Consider the following 13,143-nt stretch of genomic DNA (forward strand, 5'->3'; position numbering starts at 1 on the left):
GACGTGTGGGCTTTCGGGGTCGTTTAGCGGTTTAGGGCCTCAAAACGCAGTTTTTCTAATTCCATAGTTTTGGTTTTCTAGTTTATTTTGGATTGTTTTCGTTTTTACCCATGGGCTTTAGGGTTTCATTGTTAGTCTTCTTTTTTTTCTTTTTTCTTTTTTTTTAAAAAAAAACCCCCACCCCATTCCCACCCTTGATGGGGCTCAAACTCCTGACCTCTTATATATGAGACCAAAGCCTTACCACCCCACCAAACACACACACCCGGGTTTCATTGTTAGTCGCTCTAGGGTTTCTTTTCTCTTATTTAAGCAACCTTAAACGGCTGCAGAATCTATGAATCAATCACATAGAGAATTTTCTCTTTTATCTCTGGTGGACTCCAGAACCCTTTGTTTAGGTTTATCGCTTGTAAACCTAGTTTGGTTTATCGCTTGTAAACCTAGTTTATCATTCCGACTGCGTCAAAGCAATGATAAACTTTCAGATTATTCCAGGAGTGATTATTAGGAAAGGTCATAAGGCTATCATAATTAAGGCAACTTTAGTAGAATAATGAAGTTGTTGGATAACAATGCACGTAGTAGCAACAATGCTCCAACTGTATCAAATGTGGCGTAAGAACAGATTCCAAGAAAGAAAAGCCTTGGTGACAGAGAAATTTGACAGTACAAGTACTATATTTAAGGATCATAATGCAGCAATTAATGCCAAGTGAATGGGTTTAGAAATTTGATATGGAACTTCTCTCTCTTACGAAATTGATAACTGTATCAGCTTTACATGTTTATATATATTCAAGCTGGCTAGCAGAATTAGAGGAATGACTTCAAGTCTTCAACCACATGCATAATAGGAAAGCAAAGGAGAAAAGCCAACTAACCTTTAGCAAGAAAAAGCTAGCTAAATCAGAATATAATCAATAGATCCTAAATCCTCCAATACTCCAGACAGAAAATCATGTCCCATATTAACAGTACTAATTCAATACAAATTGTCTCATTGGAGCATGTATCATCATTGCTATGGTGAAAGGTGTCCTATCTTAAGTTAGGCACTCATTGACTAGTAAGTTGGGTTCACTGTAATTCTCTCTTCTGGTACTGTAGAGCTGGAGAGGATTGCTTTGCGTGTCACATAAGGAGGGACAATCCAGTACTGGACATGGAATAACTTGAGAAGTCAACATAACATGACAAGCTGCTTATTAACTGTGAATGATTGAATTTGTATATATAGGTGGCATTGGATTCCCAGACAGCTTTATGATGGCATTTCAATATTTCAAACAAAGATATGATTAGTAAATAAGTGAATCAGTTATAAATGCAATTCTGCAGCACTTCAGATCTTCCCATGCAAAAGAGAATCACAATTAAGCCAAAGATGAAGAGGAAACAAGTATCCCTTGTTTTTGCAATACTTCTGCTTATAGCTACTCTTCCAAGTCATTCCACTGCCTCTGTGGCTATAGATGCAGCGTCTGCAGGCAAGACCTTATCAACTTTCTTGGTATTTTGCTAAAATCTAGACATGTTCTTGCCTATAACTGTTGCATACATCGTCCCTCTCGCAAAACTATCTACACGTGATATATTGAATGCGAGAATGTAATGTTTGTATGCAATAGTTATATAAGTTGTAGGCAAAATTTTTGGATCTTTTGCTAAGTTGGTGTGTGAATCAGAAACCAAGTTAATATGCTTACTCATTTATTTTCTCCCCTTTGTTATATGCTTGTTGCAGAGCTTGATCTGGAAACTGCACCAGCAAGAAAGAGTTTGGTGGCCACAAAACACATGTTAGCTACTCGGGTGAGTCAACTACTACTACTTTTGAATTTTTTCATATGATATTTTATTTCAATCAAAATTTTAGTTAAAATGATGGACAAATGTTCTTGTTTCTGTGATAACAGCTCAATTCCAGGAAGCTGGTTGCCGTTAAGAATGTTCACAAAGTTCCATCAGGGCCAAACCCCATCGGAAATCAGCAGTTACCACCATTTACCCACTCATGAATGAGAGGCCGGCCGGGGACACTTGCCATGGATATCATGCAAGCAAGCAGAAGTAAAAATGGTTTTGACGCATTTTTGGGACTATATCAGTCAGACGAGTTTCTGGGATTAGGGTTAATGATCATTTGCTTTGCACTAGTTTTTAACCTATTTTATAACATAATTGCAGCAGTAATGCATGCTATCGGGGCTAGCTTTTTATTTGTATGTTTTGATATTATGTAGACCTGCATAGTCTATTGCATTTTCCTGATCTTGAAGTCAACAACAACATGAGGTAGTTTGGCCTTGGCTTTCTATCAGCATGTGTTGGTACTAGTTTTTTTTTTTTTTTTTAGATTACTTGTGTTGGTTCTAGTTTGCAATCGTTTAGAATAAGATAAATTAAACAAGTACAAAGGAAACTGGCTATATTCCTGTTCTGCTGCAGAATCTGTTCAAAGATTTCAACAGCAGATATGTTAAAGCGCAACGAATTCTTAGCTAACGATTTAAGGCACAAATGAAGCACTAGCAGTTTTCCACAACACAAGCTAGTGTTGTAATTCTGAATCAAATTCTACCTGTTATATACAGCCGAAGAGGCGAATGGAAACAATAAGATACATATATATGAGATAATAGTACACATAAGTATTTCATTTATACAAAGAACCTTCAATCCAAGCACTATGGGAATGCAAACTTATAATAATGTTGAACTCCCGCACCAGAACTTCAGTGCAAAGCTACAAGCAAAGAACATATGGCTAATACGACATAAGATACATAACATACCACCTACATGAATCAACATCAATTTGATAAATAGTATGGAAAAAGGAAAAGAAAAGGATGCTAACTTTTTCTTTCTTTTTCTAGGGGTTTAAAATTTCTAAAGAAAAGAAAAAAAAAAAAATCAGATTTCATTCAATAGACTTCCTCGGCGGAATCAAGTTAAAAAACAATGAAACAGAAAAAAAAAATGTTTATTGCATCTGTCATCTTAATGCCTCCTTCAGGTCAACAAATGCTCCCTTTCGTTCCAGGGAGAGGGGCGGAGGCACACACGGACCTCGTGTTCTTCTGGTCCTACTCGACGTTTGGGCACCATAACTTCGAGCATTGTTCCTGTCTCATCACAATACGCTTCCAGTTTGGCATCTTCTGGAATGCGAGTTGGAAGAGCAATTTCCCTGACAAATTCCCCAGGAGGACAGTGCTCTGGTGCCAGATCTGTTAGCTTAAATGTTCTATCACGCCTCTTAATGAATGGCATACAAGCTGTACTCACACAAGATATCTTTACAATCCCATGTGAATTAGTATTCCTCCAAGTAACTTTAACCCTTTGAAGATCTACAAAAGGTAAGCTGACAATGACCAAAAACCCTTCATCGTCCTCGTATATTGTCTTTGCAGCTGTAACCGGCCCAGATGCATTCTTCATTGCCCCACTAAACTCATTAAACCAAGATGACTCATCTGTGTGGATTTTGCCATCCAAAACTCTGTCAAAATGGTGGTTATTAGGTAAACAGCAATCATTGTCATTTCCATGAGGAAAGAGTTCTTTCTTTCGCTTATGGCAGACCGGTGACAGGTCCATTCCATCACTGTTTCCATGGTCTGATGGCTGAGTTGACAAATTCAAACCAGTACCATCAAGCAATTTTCTTTGATGAGAATTTATATTGTTCTTTGATGGAGGGGCAGGCCGGTCAAGCTCAAGTTCTGGATTCTGTATGTTCCTCCAAGAACCAAAATCACTTGCTTCAAGCGGGATTGAGAAGTTTACATCTCGGCCTGTAAGCTCTGTCCACCTCTTCCTCTCTTCCTCATCAAGACACATGAGGTTGGGTGTCCTAACAATTTCAATCCCATGAACACATTGAGGGTTAGAGAGACCCCTGTAGTGCTTCCTCTGCATTCGATGAGACCGCACAAAACCTCTGTCCACACTAAATGGGAAGGGCCGCTCTCCTTGGCGAGAATGCCCATTCATGTAACTCCTCAGCTGCATCTTCCCCAATGCATTTTCGGGCCTTTCCTTGAAAACCCACATGTACATGTTTTCCATATCATGCTGAACCAAGAAAGCATCTAGCTGCAAGTCTGTTTTGTCAAACCCAGACACCCCATTACTGTCCCGAATGATCTTGCACTTAGACTTCTCGTTCAAAACAGGCTTGAAATAGAAGCTAAAGAAAAACCATGCACCCCAAACACTATCGAGTCTCTTGTTGCATTTCCTTGCGACTTTGGGGAGACTGATTGTTGTCTCAGCTTCATACACTTGAGACCCAAGGCCTACATCCAAGATGTCACATGGATCATTCCAAGTTGGAGGAGGTGGGCTTGGTTCAGACAGCAACGGGAGATTGATATCAGGAGGGCGCGAAAGTATGAAAGTCCGATTCATCTCTCTCTCCAATTCATCATGTGCCAAAGAACCAGAATCCATCGACAACAATGTAGACAAATGAGAATTCTCTATGGACAAAGTAGTGAGAAGAGCTTCCCCCATGATTCTCCACAAATCAATTAATTCCTTCTCCTGCTTTCGGGTTACAAGTCATAAACCCACTATTCAAATATAGTCACCTCACAAACATCTTTAACACATCAAAATGAACTAACAAAGACTGCAGATCCGTCACACAATCATCAAACGAAAAAGTCCTTATGACTCACACCCACAAACAAATCATCCAAATAGTTGCAGACCCATCACTCAATCCCAAACCACATTGAAGCACAACAATCAACTCAAAACAAGAACAACCTGAAAACCATAACAAATCAATGAAACTCAATCACAACTACTTCTCACAAAATCAATAACATTATATTCAATCAATGAACTTCAGCACAGCCCATCCCTCATTCTGCTTCACATAAAACCCAAAACCCAAAAACAAAAACAGGGCTCATAAATTCCATCATTTCTTTCATTCCCACACAACAAATTAACTTACTTTCAAAACCCATACATCTCAGTTCTATACAAAGCTTCAAACTTTCTTCAAAATCCCAAGAATCCAAACCATCTTTGCTTTTCAAAGATCCAATATTCCAATATATTTCCCATTCCCACCTTCTTATCATCCAAAACAAACCGACCCAGAACCCAAAAAAAAAACCCTAGAATCTCAACAACAACAAAAAATCCCCAAAATGTATATGAGAATATAAATATTCAAAGCAATAAAATCAAGCAAAAACAAACCCAAAAAAAAAAATTCCCAAAATCGAAGAGATATTCGAAGGTTTTACCTATAAAGGAAGCTTTGGAAACAAACAGCTACAGAGGAAATTGCAATCAGAGCCTCAAAATTGGGAGAGAGAATGATAGAAAGAAAGAGAGGGAGAGAGAGAGAGGGGTGGAGATAACGGAGTCTGTTTAAAGAGACGGAGTTAGTGAGAACAGACCTGCACCGGTTAACATCGGAGTTCGGAATGTAACGGCGTTTGAGTTAACGGCGGCGGTGAATTATGTGCCCCCGAGATGGGTCAAAACAGGCGTCTCTTGGAATTGGACCTATGTGGGTTCAGATGGACCATTGTGAGTTTGACCCGGACCCGGATTCTAGTAAGCCGATCTTAACCGTTAAATCATGTTTAATGCTTGAGATGACGCCACATTAGCCATTTTAAGGTACTATCATGATTTTTGGAATATTTGTACGTAATTAAACTCTTTCCTTTTCAGCTCATTTTCCATTCAAAATAGATAACTTATGATGAGACTTTGGTCCAAATTTATGGTCTTAATAATAGTCTGGTTGTTAGAAATAAATGGAAAGATGACTCGTACGGCGACAAATGTTCGCATCTCTTTACATTACTCTTCACCGATTTTATGGTTGACCTATGTCATCTAATTGAGATTTGATCGTGTAACTGATGGATTGAGATGTTAACGGGCGTGACTGAATGAAGTCTGTGTAGCTTACGGTTTTCATTGGTCTTGTGGCTACTTTTGCCTAATAGAGTTTTTTGTCCAACCTAGTTGTGCACATTGGAAGGTCTGTTATCACAAACTTGAAAGCATACGCAACTATCCTCTACAATCAGTAGCCAACTGCCCAACTATTGTGATATTATTTTGTAAAAACACTTTTTTTTCTTGAATCGCTCATATGGTGAATTTCTTTTTTACGGTCTATAATGAAAATTAAGGTGATTATTTTATTCAAAATTTATATTTCTTTGTTCTAGTCAAAGTGTATATTTCTCTTCAGAGAACATGAAAAGAATGGAAGAATCCTACAAAATAAAAGTGGAATTGTTGGGGACCTAGCTTGCTTGACATATGTTGAGTTGAAGACGACTACCAGTCAACAACACAGCCGTTAGCGACGACTGACGGCGTTAACCATACTTAGGAGCTTATCACAGACACGTAATAGCTTTTCGAATTTTTATGTCGATCACATAATTGTCAAAGTCTGAAAGATAAGAAGAAGACACGGTGCTCCATGGCTCACACCCAGTCCAAGTCTACTTATCACCACACCACACCACCTCCATTATTTGATAACCCAAAACCATAAGTTGGGCCTCACTCCACTTGATCTCAAGATATTTTCCGGATATTTTATATTACCAAATCATTTTCTTCACTTTTTATCACATTCTAAACTTTATTAGTAGGAAAAAAAAAAATTGTTAGTAGAACTAGATAGATGATCATCTCTCGTATACGACCGATCTTGTTATAGTAGTGTTGCTGTCAGAATAACTGAATATCGAATAATTAGTAGCGTCAGAAGATATTCTGCTCTCGCCTAATTATTTATTATGATAAAAAAAATTAATGAAAGGGATCGAACATATATTTTGGGTCTCGGAAGTACAAGCCTGGTAAATGGGAATTGTCCTTTAAGCCTTCTAGGTCTCCCACTTACACTTCATCAATGACATCAAGTGTTTTACTAGTCACCAAAGATTAAGCGTGTGTCCACTATTACAACAACTTCAACACATGGGTAGTCAAGGAAAATAATGTTATTAATATAGGGAGAATTATTGATACTTGGAGTTGATAATGTACCAAATGGTACCTTAACTATAAGTCTAAGTGTTTTCTGATTTTAGGCTGTATCCTAGACCCTTATTACAGTTAATTGGAATTATTTAATTGAGACCCTAATCATCTAAATCGGTGACTAAAAGACGGAAAATTATTTAAAAAGAAGATAAGAGCTAGCATGCTTCTATCTAATTTGTCCTCGTATATATGTCATATGTGGTGTGTCCTTATAGGGGCCGTCCATGGCAGCTTTCATGTATAACTAGTACTTAAAGTTAGTAAGATTCCATTTTGCTATATCTTAAGTGAAAAGCAAGTAAGCATAGATCGTCCTCCACTAACACTACTTGCAGAAAATGGTAGGTGCTCTCTGATCCAAATCATTTGATGTACCAAGTTGAGTGTATGAGATATGAGAAAAGACTAGAGTGATTTGCCTTATATGGCTACTTGTAAGCAAGAGCCGATCTCATCGATGATCCACATGAGAATAACACGAGATGAAATGTAAACTCATACGAGTTTTTTTTTTTATGTGTAAAATAATATTGAGGTCATTTCAATTGGAGCATGGACTGAGCTTTTATCTACAATATATCATGAGTTTTGTCATCGATATTGTGAGAATGTTGATTTGGTAATTGCATAGTGCGAACATTTTCATGTTTTCTCCATAGCTCCAGCTCCATTTTATAGGATCTTCATTTGATGACTATGTTTCGATTCTCTAATAAAAACTGAAGGGAACCAATCTCATAAAAAAGGGGTCCAAGTTTAAAAAATGACTAAATTCAGTTTGCCCCCTCCAACTTTGGGGCAAACATCAGTTTGGTCCATGATCTTTTTTTTTAATCATGATGGTCCTTGCACTTTCATTTTCCATCACGCGAGTCCAAAAATCAAATTTGACTCGAAAGATGACGTCACAAGCTGAGTTGGCCCCGACATGAGGGCCCACTTTTCAGATTTTAACTCTCAATTTGGATGAAATGTCCAGATTGCCCCTCTGCACAATTCTTCTTTTTCTTCCTCTTGTTCATCCTTTCGGCAGCAAAAGCAGAAGAAAAATTCAAAGTCCACTCATCAAATTGTGATAGACAAATTCATCCTCTTCCTCATTGTTTTCTTTTCTGACTCATTCATCATCATCTTCTATCTTACCTCTTCTATTGGCATTGACAGCTTCTCTCACTCCCATTCAAACTCCCGATCCGAACCACCACCATTACCGCCACCACTGCATAAAAACAAAAATCAAGCTAAATTAATTGAATCGGCTATTATGATATGCAGCTGTCAATCAAGAATAAATCAAAACCACATCTCTAAATTAAAGCCTATAGTGATACTTGCTAGCTCTCAGTTTCGTAGAAATAGTAAATTCCTAATCAATGCGCCAACAAATCACACCTAATAGCCACAACAAATTTTTGGATCAATCAAGAAAAATACAACTGTTGCGGAAAGGAAAATGGTGATCAAATCTGAGTTGCTGCGGCGAGGAAAATGGTGATCAATCCCAGACCCGATTTGTGTGGCCCGAAGAGTTAAGGACTGGATTGATCCTGAGATTCATAGTGTGGCTGGCCTCGAATGATTGGACACCCGAGACGATACAAAATCTGATTGGTCCAAATCAGACCCAGAAGCCGGTTTCGCCTTCGGCTAATTCGTCGTCGTCTTCCTCCTCCTCGGTGGCATCTCTGTCAACCCTGTCGTGTTCAAACCAGTCGATGATAGAGGTCGCACCAGCCATTTCAGAAGGGAAATCCAATGCCGCGGCTGAGATCTTCAATCGCCTGACCCAGGTAACAAACCCAAGACCCAATACGGAGCAGAGGCTGCTTGAGTTCTCTGCTTTGGCGTTGAAGTCCTGGGTCAACCCGGTGGATAATCCGGGCAGGTTGAAGATTGAGAGTGCGGTGCTTGAATCTCGGCTTGACAGAGGACAAAAGAGATTGAGAAGATTTTGGTTTTAGGCTTTACAAATTGCAGCAGAAGAGAGAAGAGAGAGAAAATGCAAAGAAGAAAAAATAAATAAATTAGAAATTAGATTTATTAGAAATAAAAGGAAAAAGAAATTAGATTGGATTGGAAATATCCATTTTACCCTTCATAGGGGTTCAAAATCTGAAAAGTGGGCCTTCATGTCGGGGCCAACTCAGCTTGTGACGTCATCTTTCGAGTCAAATTTGATTTTTGGACTCGCGTAATGAAAAATGAAAGTGCAATGACCATCATGATTAAAAAAAAAGATCAATGACCAAACTGATGTTTCCCCCAAAGTTAGAGGGGGCAAACTGAATTTAGTCCTTTAAAAAAACTTTCCTTTTTAGAATGGCATTGTCAGTTTATCTATTATAGGGCAACAAACATTCAACCTTCTACAGTTCCACTAAAGATCTCCTGGTGTGGAATGTGCAGATGCGCATGGACATTGGGCCTGAACACTACCACTCATTGTGGGGACTGACACTCTAAACTGGGCCCTGTTATCTGCAACATGGTACCCAAAACGCAGGCATTATCTCTGGCTGTAAGGCCTGTGATTAAAAAAATACCACATAGACCCAAAGAGGTCTTTTGATAAGTCCACATCACAGAATACCACATAAACCCTAGGCCCAAGGTATTGATGTCTCTAGTCAAGGCCTGCAAGTGTTTTTCCGGTGAGCTATGATCGGTTTGTGCGACTTATTGCACTTCTTTAGAGTAGGTCGTTACGTGTAATTTTACCTATTGAGTATCGAATTATATGTAGTTGATATCTGTATATGCATAAAAATTCTTTAACATGGTGCAGAGGTCCCAAATTTCAATAATAAGATCATATGGATTGATTCTATTGAATGCCCACTTGTTTCCAGCAAACTACAGGCAAGGCAACAGCTGAAGATGAACTTCAAGATGAATATTCCTATTGTTTTTCCTTTTCCATTTTATAATGCTGTGGTATATAAATTATCAGCATATAGTCTCATATGGATATGGCCGATATGCAGTATATAATATTCTGTGAAAACAGAAAGGGAATGTGCATTTGTCAGAAGATTAATATCTTTTAATCATGGGGTGTCAACCCCACTTCTATAAGATAAAAAGGTCATTAGCATTTTGACTTGGAGTCAAAGACAGAAGAATCATATACAGTCCTGCTCAAGATATTAAGGTTCAGAAAAATTTCCCCAACTATACTCAGAAAAATAATGTACTTGTTTGTGCCTTCTCCCTTTCGGGTTTTCAATTGAAGTATTTTCAGACAAAAAAAAAAATTAATAATTAAACTTTTAGTTTATTAATAAAGCATAATTTTTGTTTACTCTAATTTGGTACAATATGAAACAAGATGCTAACCTATGGCTATGAGTATAGTTGGGGAAATTAGAGAGGTCCATTAGCATATAATCATATGACATATCACTGTCTTTTGTCTCTGTCTTCCCATGTGAACATTTCTCGAAGGAAGCGAGTCCTCTCAGCCATAAAACTAGGGAAGCCGTTTGGCCATTTGCCCACTTTCATATCATAGCTTGCTGTTTCTATTTAGAGCTCCCAGTTTTGTTTTGTTTTTTATTTTGCTATAGTTTTGACACATTTGTGTTAACTTGGGGGGTTTTTCTCAATGTGCTATCTGGGCCAGTTTTAGTGCTTAGTGGGTTAAAAGCAGGAGGCTTTTGTAATCATGATTTAAAGGGTGTGATTTAGAGAGAAAGAGAAGGCCTTTAGGTGATGGGTTTTAGCTTGTGGGTAAAGTAGTGAGCATGCAAAATAAAGAGAACTGGTGAAACAAATATCTGGGCTCTGTAGCTTTCTCTTTTTTCTCAGAGAAGATTTGAGCTGTTCTGTTTAGTTGCCTACTTGCCTTGAAGTTGTTTGATAATATGCTTGGTTGTTTGATAATATGCTTGGGTGAAAAAAGCTGGAGTCTTTAAAGGTGATATTAGTGGTTTTCTGATGAGATTTGGAGACAAAGATGAAATCTTTGAGTAGTGTAGGACTTGGTTTGAGTGTGGTTTTTGGTTGCTTATTCTTGGCTCTAATTGCTGAGCTTTACTACTTGCTCTGGTGGAAGAAGAGGCTGACCAACAGAGAGATAGAAGATGACTACAGCAGCCCATCAAAGGAGGTGTTCTACATGTTCTGCTGGAGAAGGACTTCTAAGTCTTTGAGCCACATGGCTCAAAGTCCCCAACAGCTTTGTTCTTCATTCAGAATCACAGACACACTTGTCCATCAACCAAATGCTCAGCTTCAGCTTCATATGCACACAGCAAGCAACAATGATTTGCTGCTCAAACCCTTTGAAGAAGATGAACTGGATGCAGAGCTTATGAGGCTGCAAAGCGCTTCTGGGCCACCAAGACACCTCTTCACAATTGTAGAGGAAACAAAGGAGGACTTGGAATCTGAAGATGCGAAGTCTAGGTGTGGCGACAAGAGCCAAAAGGGGTCAAGAAGTAAGAGTTTGAGTGATTTGCTTATCACAGTGGAGACACCATATTTGACTCCTTTGGGCTCTCCAACTCTTTTCACACCTCCTCTCACTCCTGTGGACTCTCATAACCAACATGGATTCAATTTCAGTTCCCCTCTCTTTGAATCAAAGAGTGATGCAGAGTTCAACAGGATAAGGTCATCACCTCCTCCAAAGTTCAAGTTCTTGCAGGAAGCAGAGGAGAAACTTAGAGTGAAATTAAAGGAACAAGCTGAGGAGGGTCTTCAGAAGAATGATGGACCTGTTGAAGAGAAAGAGAGTAAAGCTAGTAAAGCTTCAATGTCAAAGTTCCTTAAAGATGAGGATCAAGATGGGTCTTATATCACCATAATTATTGACAAGAACAAAGAAAGGGAGCTCAATCACCATCTTCATCATCTACAACAACACCATTCAAGCACTTCACAGGTACTCCCACTAGTTTCTTCACCTTCAGCATTCAGATCATCAATCAACAAGAAGCCCACTTTACATTAGAGCTCCATGAAACTATTGTGATCCCTCTCTTTTTCTTTTTTCTTCTTAATTAATTAAATTTTTAGTTTTATCTTTGCTTTTTTAGTGGTGTTTTAGGGGGTCTTCGGGATTAGGTTAATATGAAAATGCCTTGTGCACTGTATCTTAATCTGAGTTTTAATGGGGGACAACAATTTGTGTAAGATGGTGGTGAAGATGGGGTGGGGACCTACGGAGGACTGTGGAGTTCTTTGTTTTTATTCAGTCTCCATGTCTCCTGAGTTGTCTGATTCCTGTAAGGCTGTAACCTTCTTGTGACTGAATGCTACTATTGATCTGCCCTGTCCAAATACCAAAAATTCTATAGGACTCCAGAGTTGTACACAATGAGCTAATCTAAGCCTCGTGACTTCGTAATATTGCAACTCCGGAATACTATACAACACACTTTCAAATACCGCAATAATTTCATAAAGTTCTTTTGGGACCGAAGTCTAGTTCCGCTTTATCAGTAAGAAAATGCATTAACAATCACTGTGGCCATGCCATTGTTCTCGCATGTTTATCCCCACTAGGTAGATGTTGAAGATTTAGTTAATGTTAAACCTGGATTTACCAGTTTACTTAATAAACAGAACATGGATTTACAAGCTGACATAAGAATTAACAAATTGAGGAAGGGGTTGCATACCATTACCACCTGCATTACATGACAAAGTTGATGGGGAGAGAGATGCCTTTAGGCTTTTACCTAAACAACAAAGCCAAAGCAAATGCCCGTGAAAGTGCCTTGTGGGAATTTGCCGAAAGGTGCATATTCCCACCTTCAAGAATCATTATAGGCTTTTACTTTTTTACTGTCCCTTTGTATGGGCAATGCTGATGGATTCATGGCTGAAATCATGAGCTTCAGGACTTTAATATAGAGTACTCGGACATCCTTAACCTTGAAAGAGCTGTTATTCACCGAATGTTCTACCATACACCGGACTACCGGAGTATGTGATTGCACAACTGTTAGACTCGGTGAAAAACAGAATTTCTCGTACTTAACCTCTCAATATTCTAACTCGAGTAATCATTCTTAAATTCGAGGCATCTAAACCCTAAATGCAAACAACCTGCAACACAACCGGTGCTGGGGAAGATTTTCTCAC

At 38.6% G+C, this 13,143-nt stretch overlaps 3 protein-coding genes across 4 annotated transcripts; 2 read left to right on the plus strand and 1 right to left on the minus strand.

Moving 5' to 3' along the window:
• Positions 1-1,271: 1,271 nt before the first annotated feature.
• Positions 1,272-2,318, plus strand: LOC133714990 (uncharacterized). The gene is made up of 3 exons (XM_062141288.1): positions 1,272-1,490; positions 1,748-1,815; positions 1,920-2,318. The coding sequence occupies exons 1-3, from the start codon at positions 1,328-1,330 to the stop codon at positions 2,019-2,021; spliced, it is 333 nt and encodes a 110-aa protein (XP_061997272.1). The 5' UTR covers positions 1,272-1,327; the 3' UTR covers positions 2,022-2,318.
• Positions 2,319-2,604: 286 nt separating this feature from the next.
• LOC133714989 (uncharacterized) lies at positions 2,605-5,409 on the minus strand. Of its 2 annotated transcripts, none has more exons than XM_062141286.1 (2): positions 5,277-5,409; positions 2,605-4,785 (listed from the first exon to the last, which is right to left on the minus strand). In XM_062141286.1, exon 2 carries the CDS (start codon positions 4,525-4,527, stop codon positions 3,019-3,021), a length of 1,509 nt encoding a protein of 502 aa, XP_061997270.1. In that variant the 5' UTR covers positions 4,528-4,785; positions 5,277-5,409; the 3' UTR covers positions 2,605-3,018. The 2 variants fall into 2 exon arrangements, with proteins under 2 accessions (XP_061997270.1, XP_061997271.1); XM_062141287.1 differs by having other exon boundaries at positions 2,605-4,557; positions 5,277-5,403.
• A 5,137-nt stretch (positions 5,410-10,546) lies between these two features.
• Positions 10,547-12,345, plus strand: LOC133714604 (uncharacterized). Its single transcript, XM_062140754.1, has one exon. The coding sequence runs from the start codon at positions 11,009-11,011 to the stop codon at positions 12,005-12,007; it is 999 nt and encodes a 332-aa protein (XP_061996738.1). The 5' UTR covers positions 10,547-11,008; the 3' UTR covers positions 12,008-12,345.
• Positions 12,346-13,143: the final 798 nt, after the last annotated feature.

The sequence above is a fragment of the Rosa rugosa genome, chromosome 6, assembly GCF_958449725.1.
Source record: "Rosa rugosa chromosome 6, drRosRugo1.1, whole genome shotgun sequence".
Classification (NCBI taxonomy): Eukaryota; Viridiplantae; Streptophyta; class Magnoliopsida; order Rosales; family Rosaceae; genus Rosa; species Rosa rugosa.

Coding starts and splice junctions, on each gene's coding strand:
- LOC133714990 (XM_062141288.1), top strand. CDS start 1,328: ATGCAATTCTGCAGCACTTCAGATCTTCCCATGCAAAAGAGAATCACA. Junction 1,491..1,747: donor TATAGATGCAGCGTCTGCAG/GCAAGACCTTAT, acceptor TGCTTGTTGCAG/AGCTTGATCTGGAAACTGCA. Junction 1,816..1,919: donor AACACATGTTAGCTACTCGG/GTGAGTCAACTA, acceptor CTGTGATAACAG/CTCAATTCCAGGAAGCTGGT.
- LOC133714989 (XM_062141286.1), bottom strand. CDS start 4,527: ATGGGGGAAGCTCTTCTCACTACTTTGTCCATAGAGAATTCTCATTTG.
- LOC133714604 (XM_062140754.1), top strand. CDS start 11,009: ATGAAATCTTTGAGTAGTGTAGGACTTGGTTTGAGTGTGGTTTTTGGT.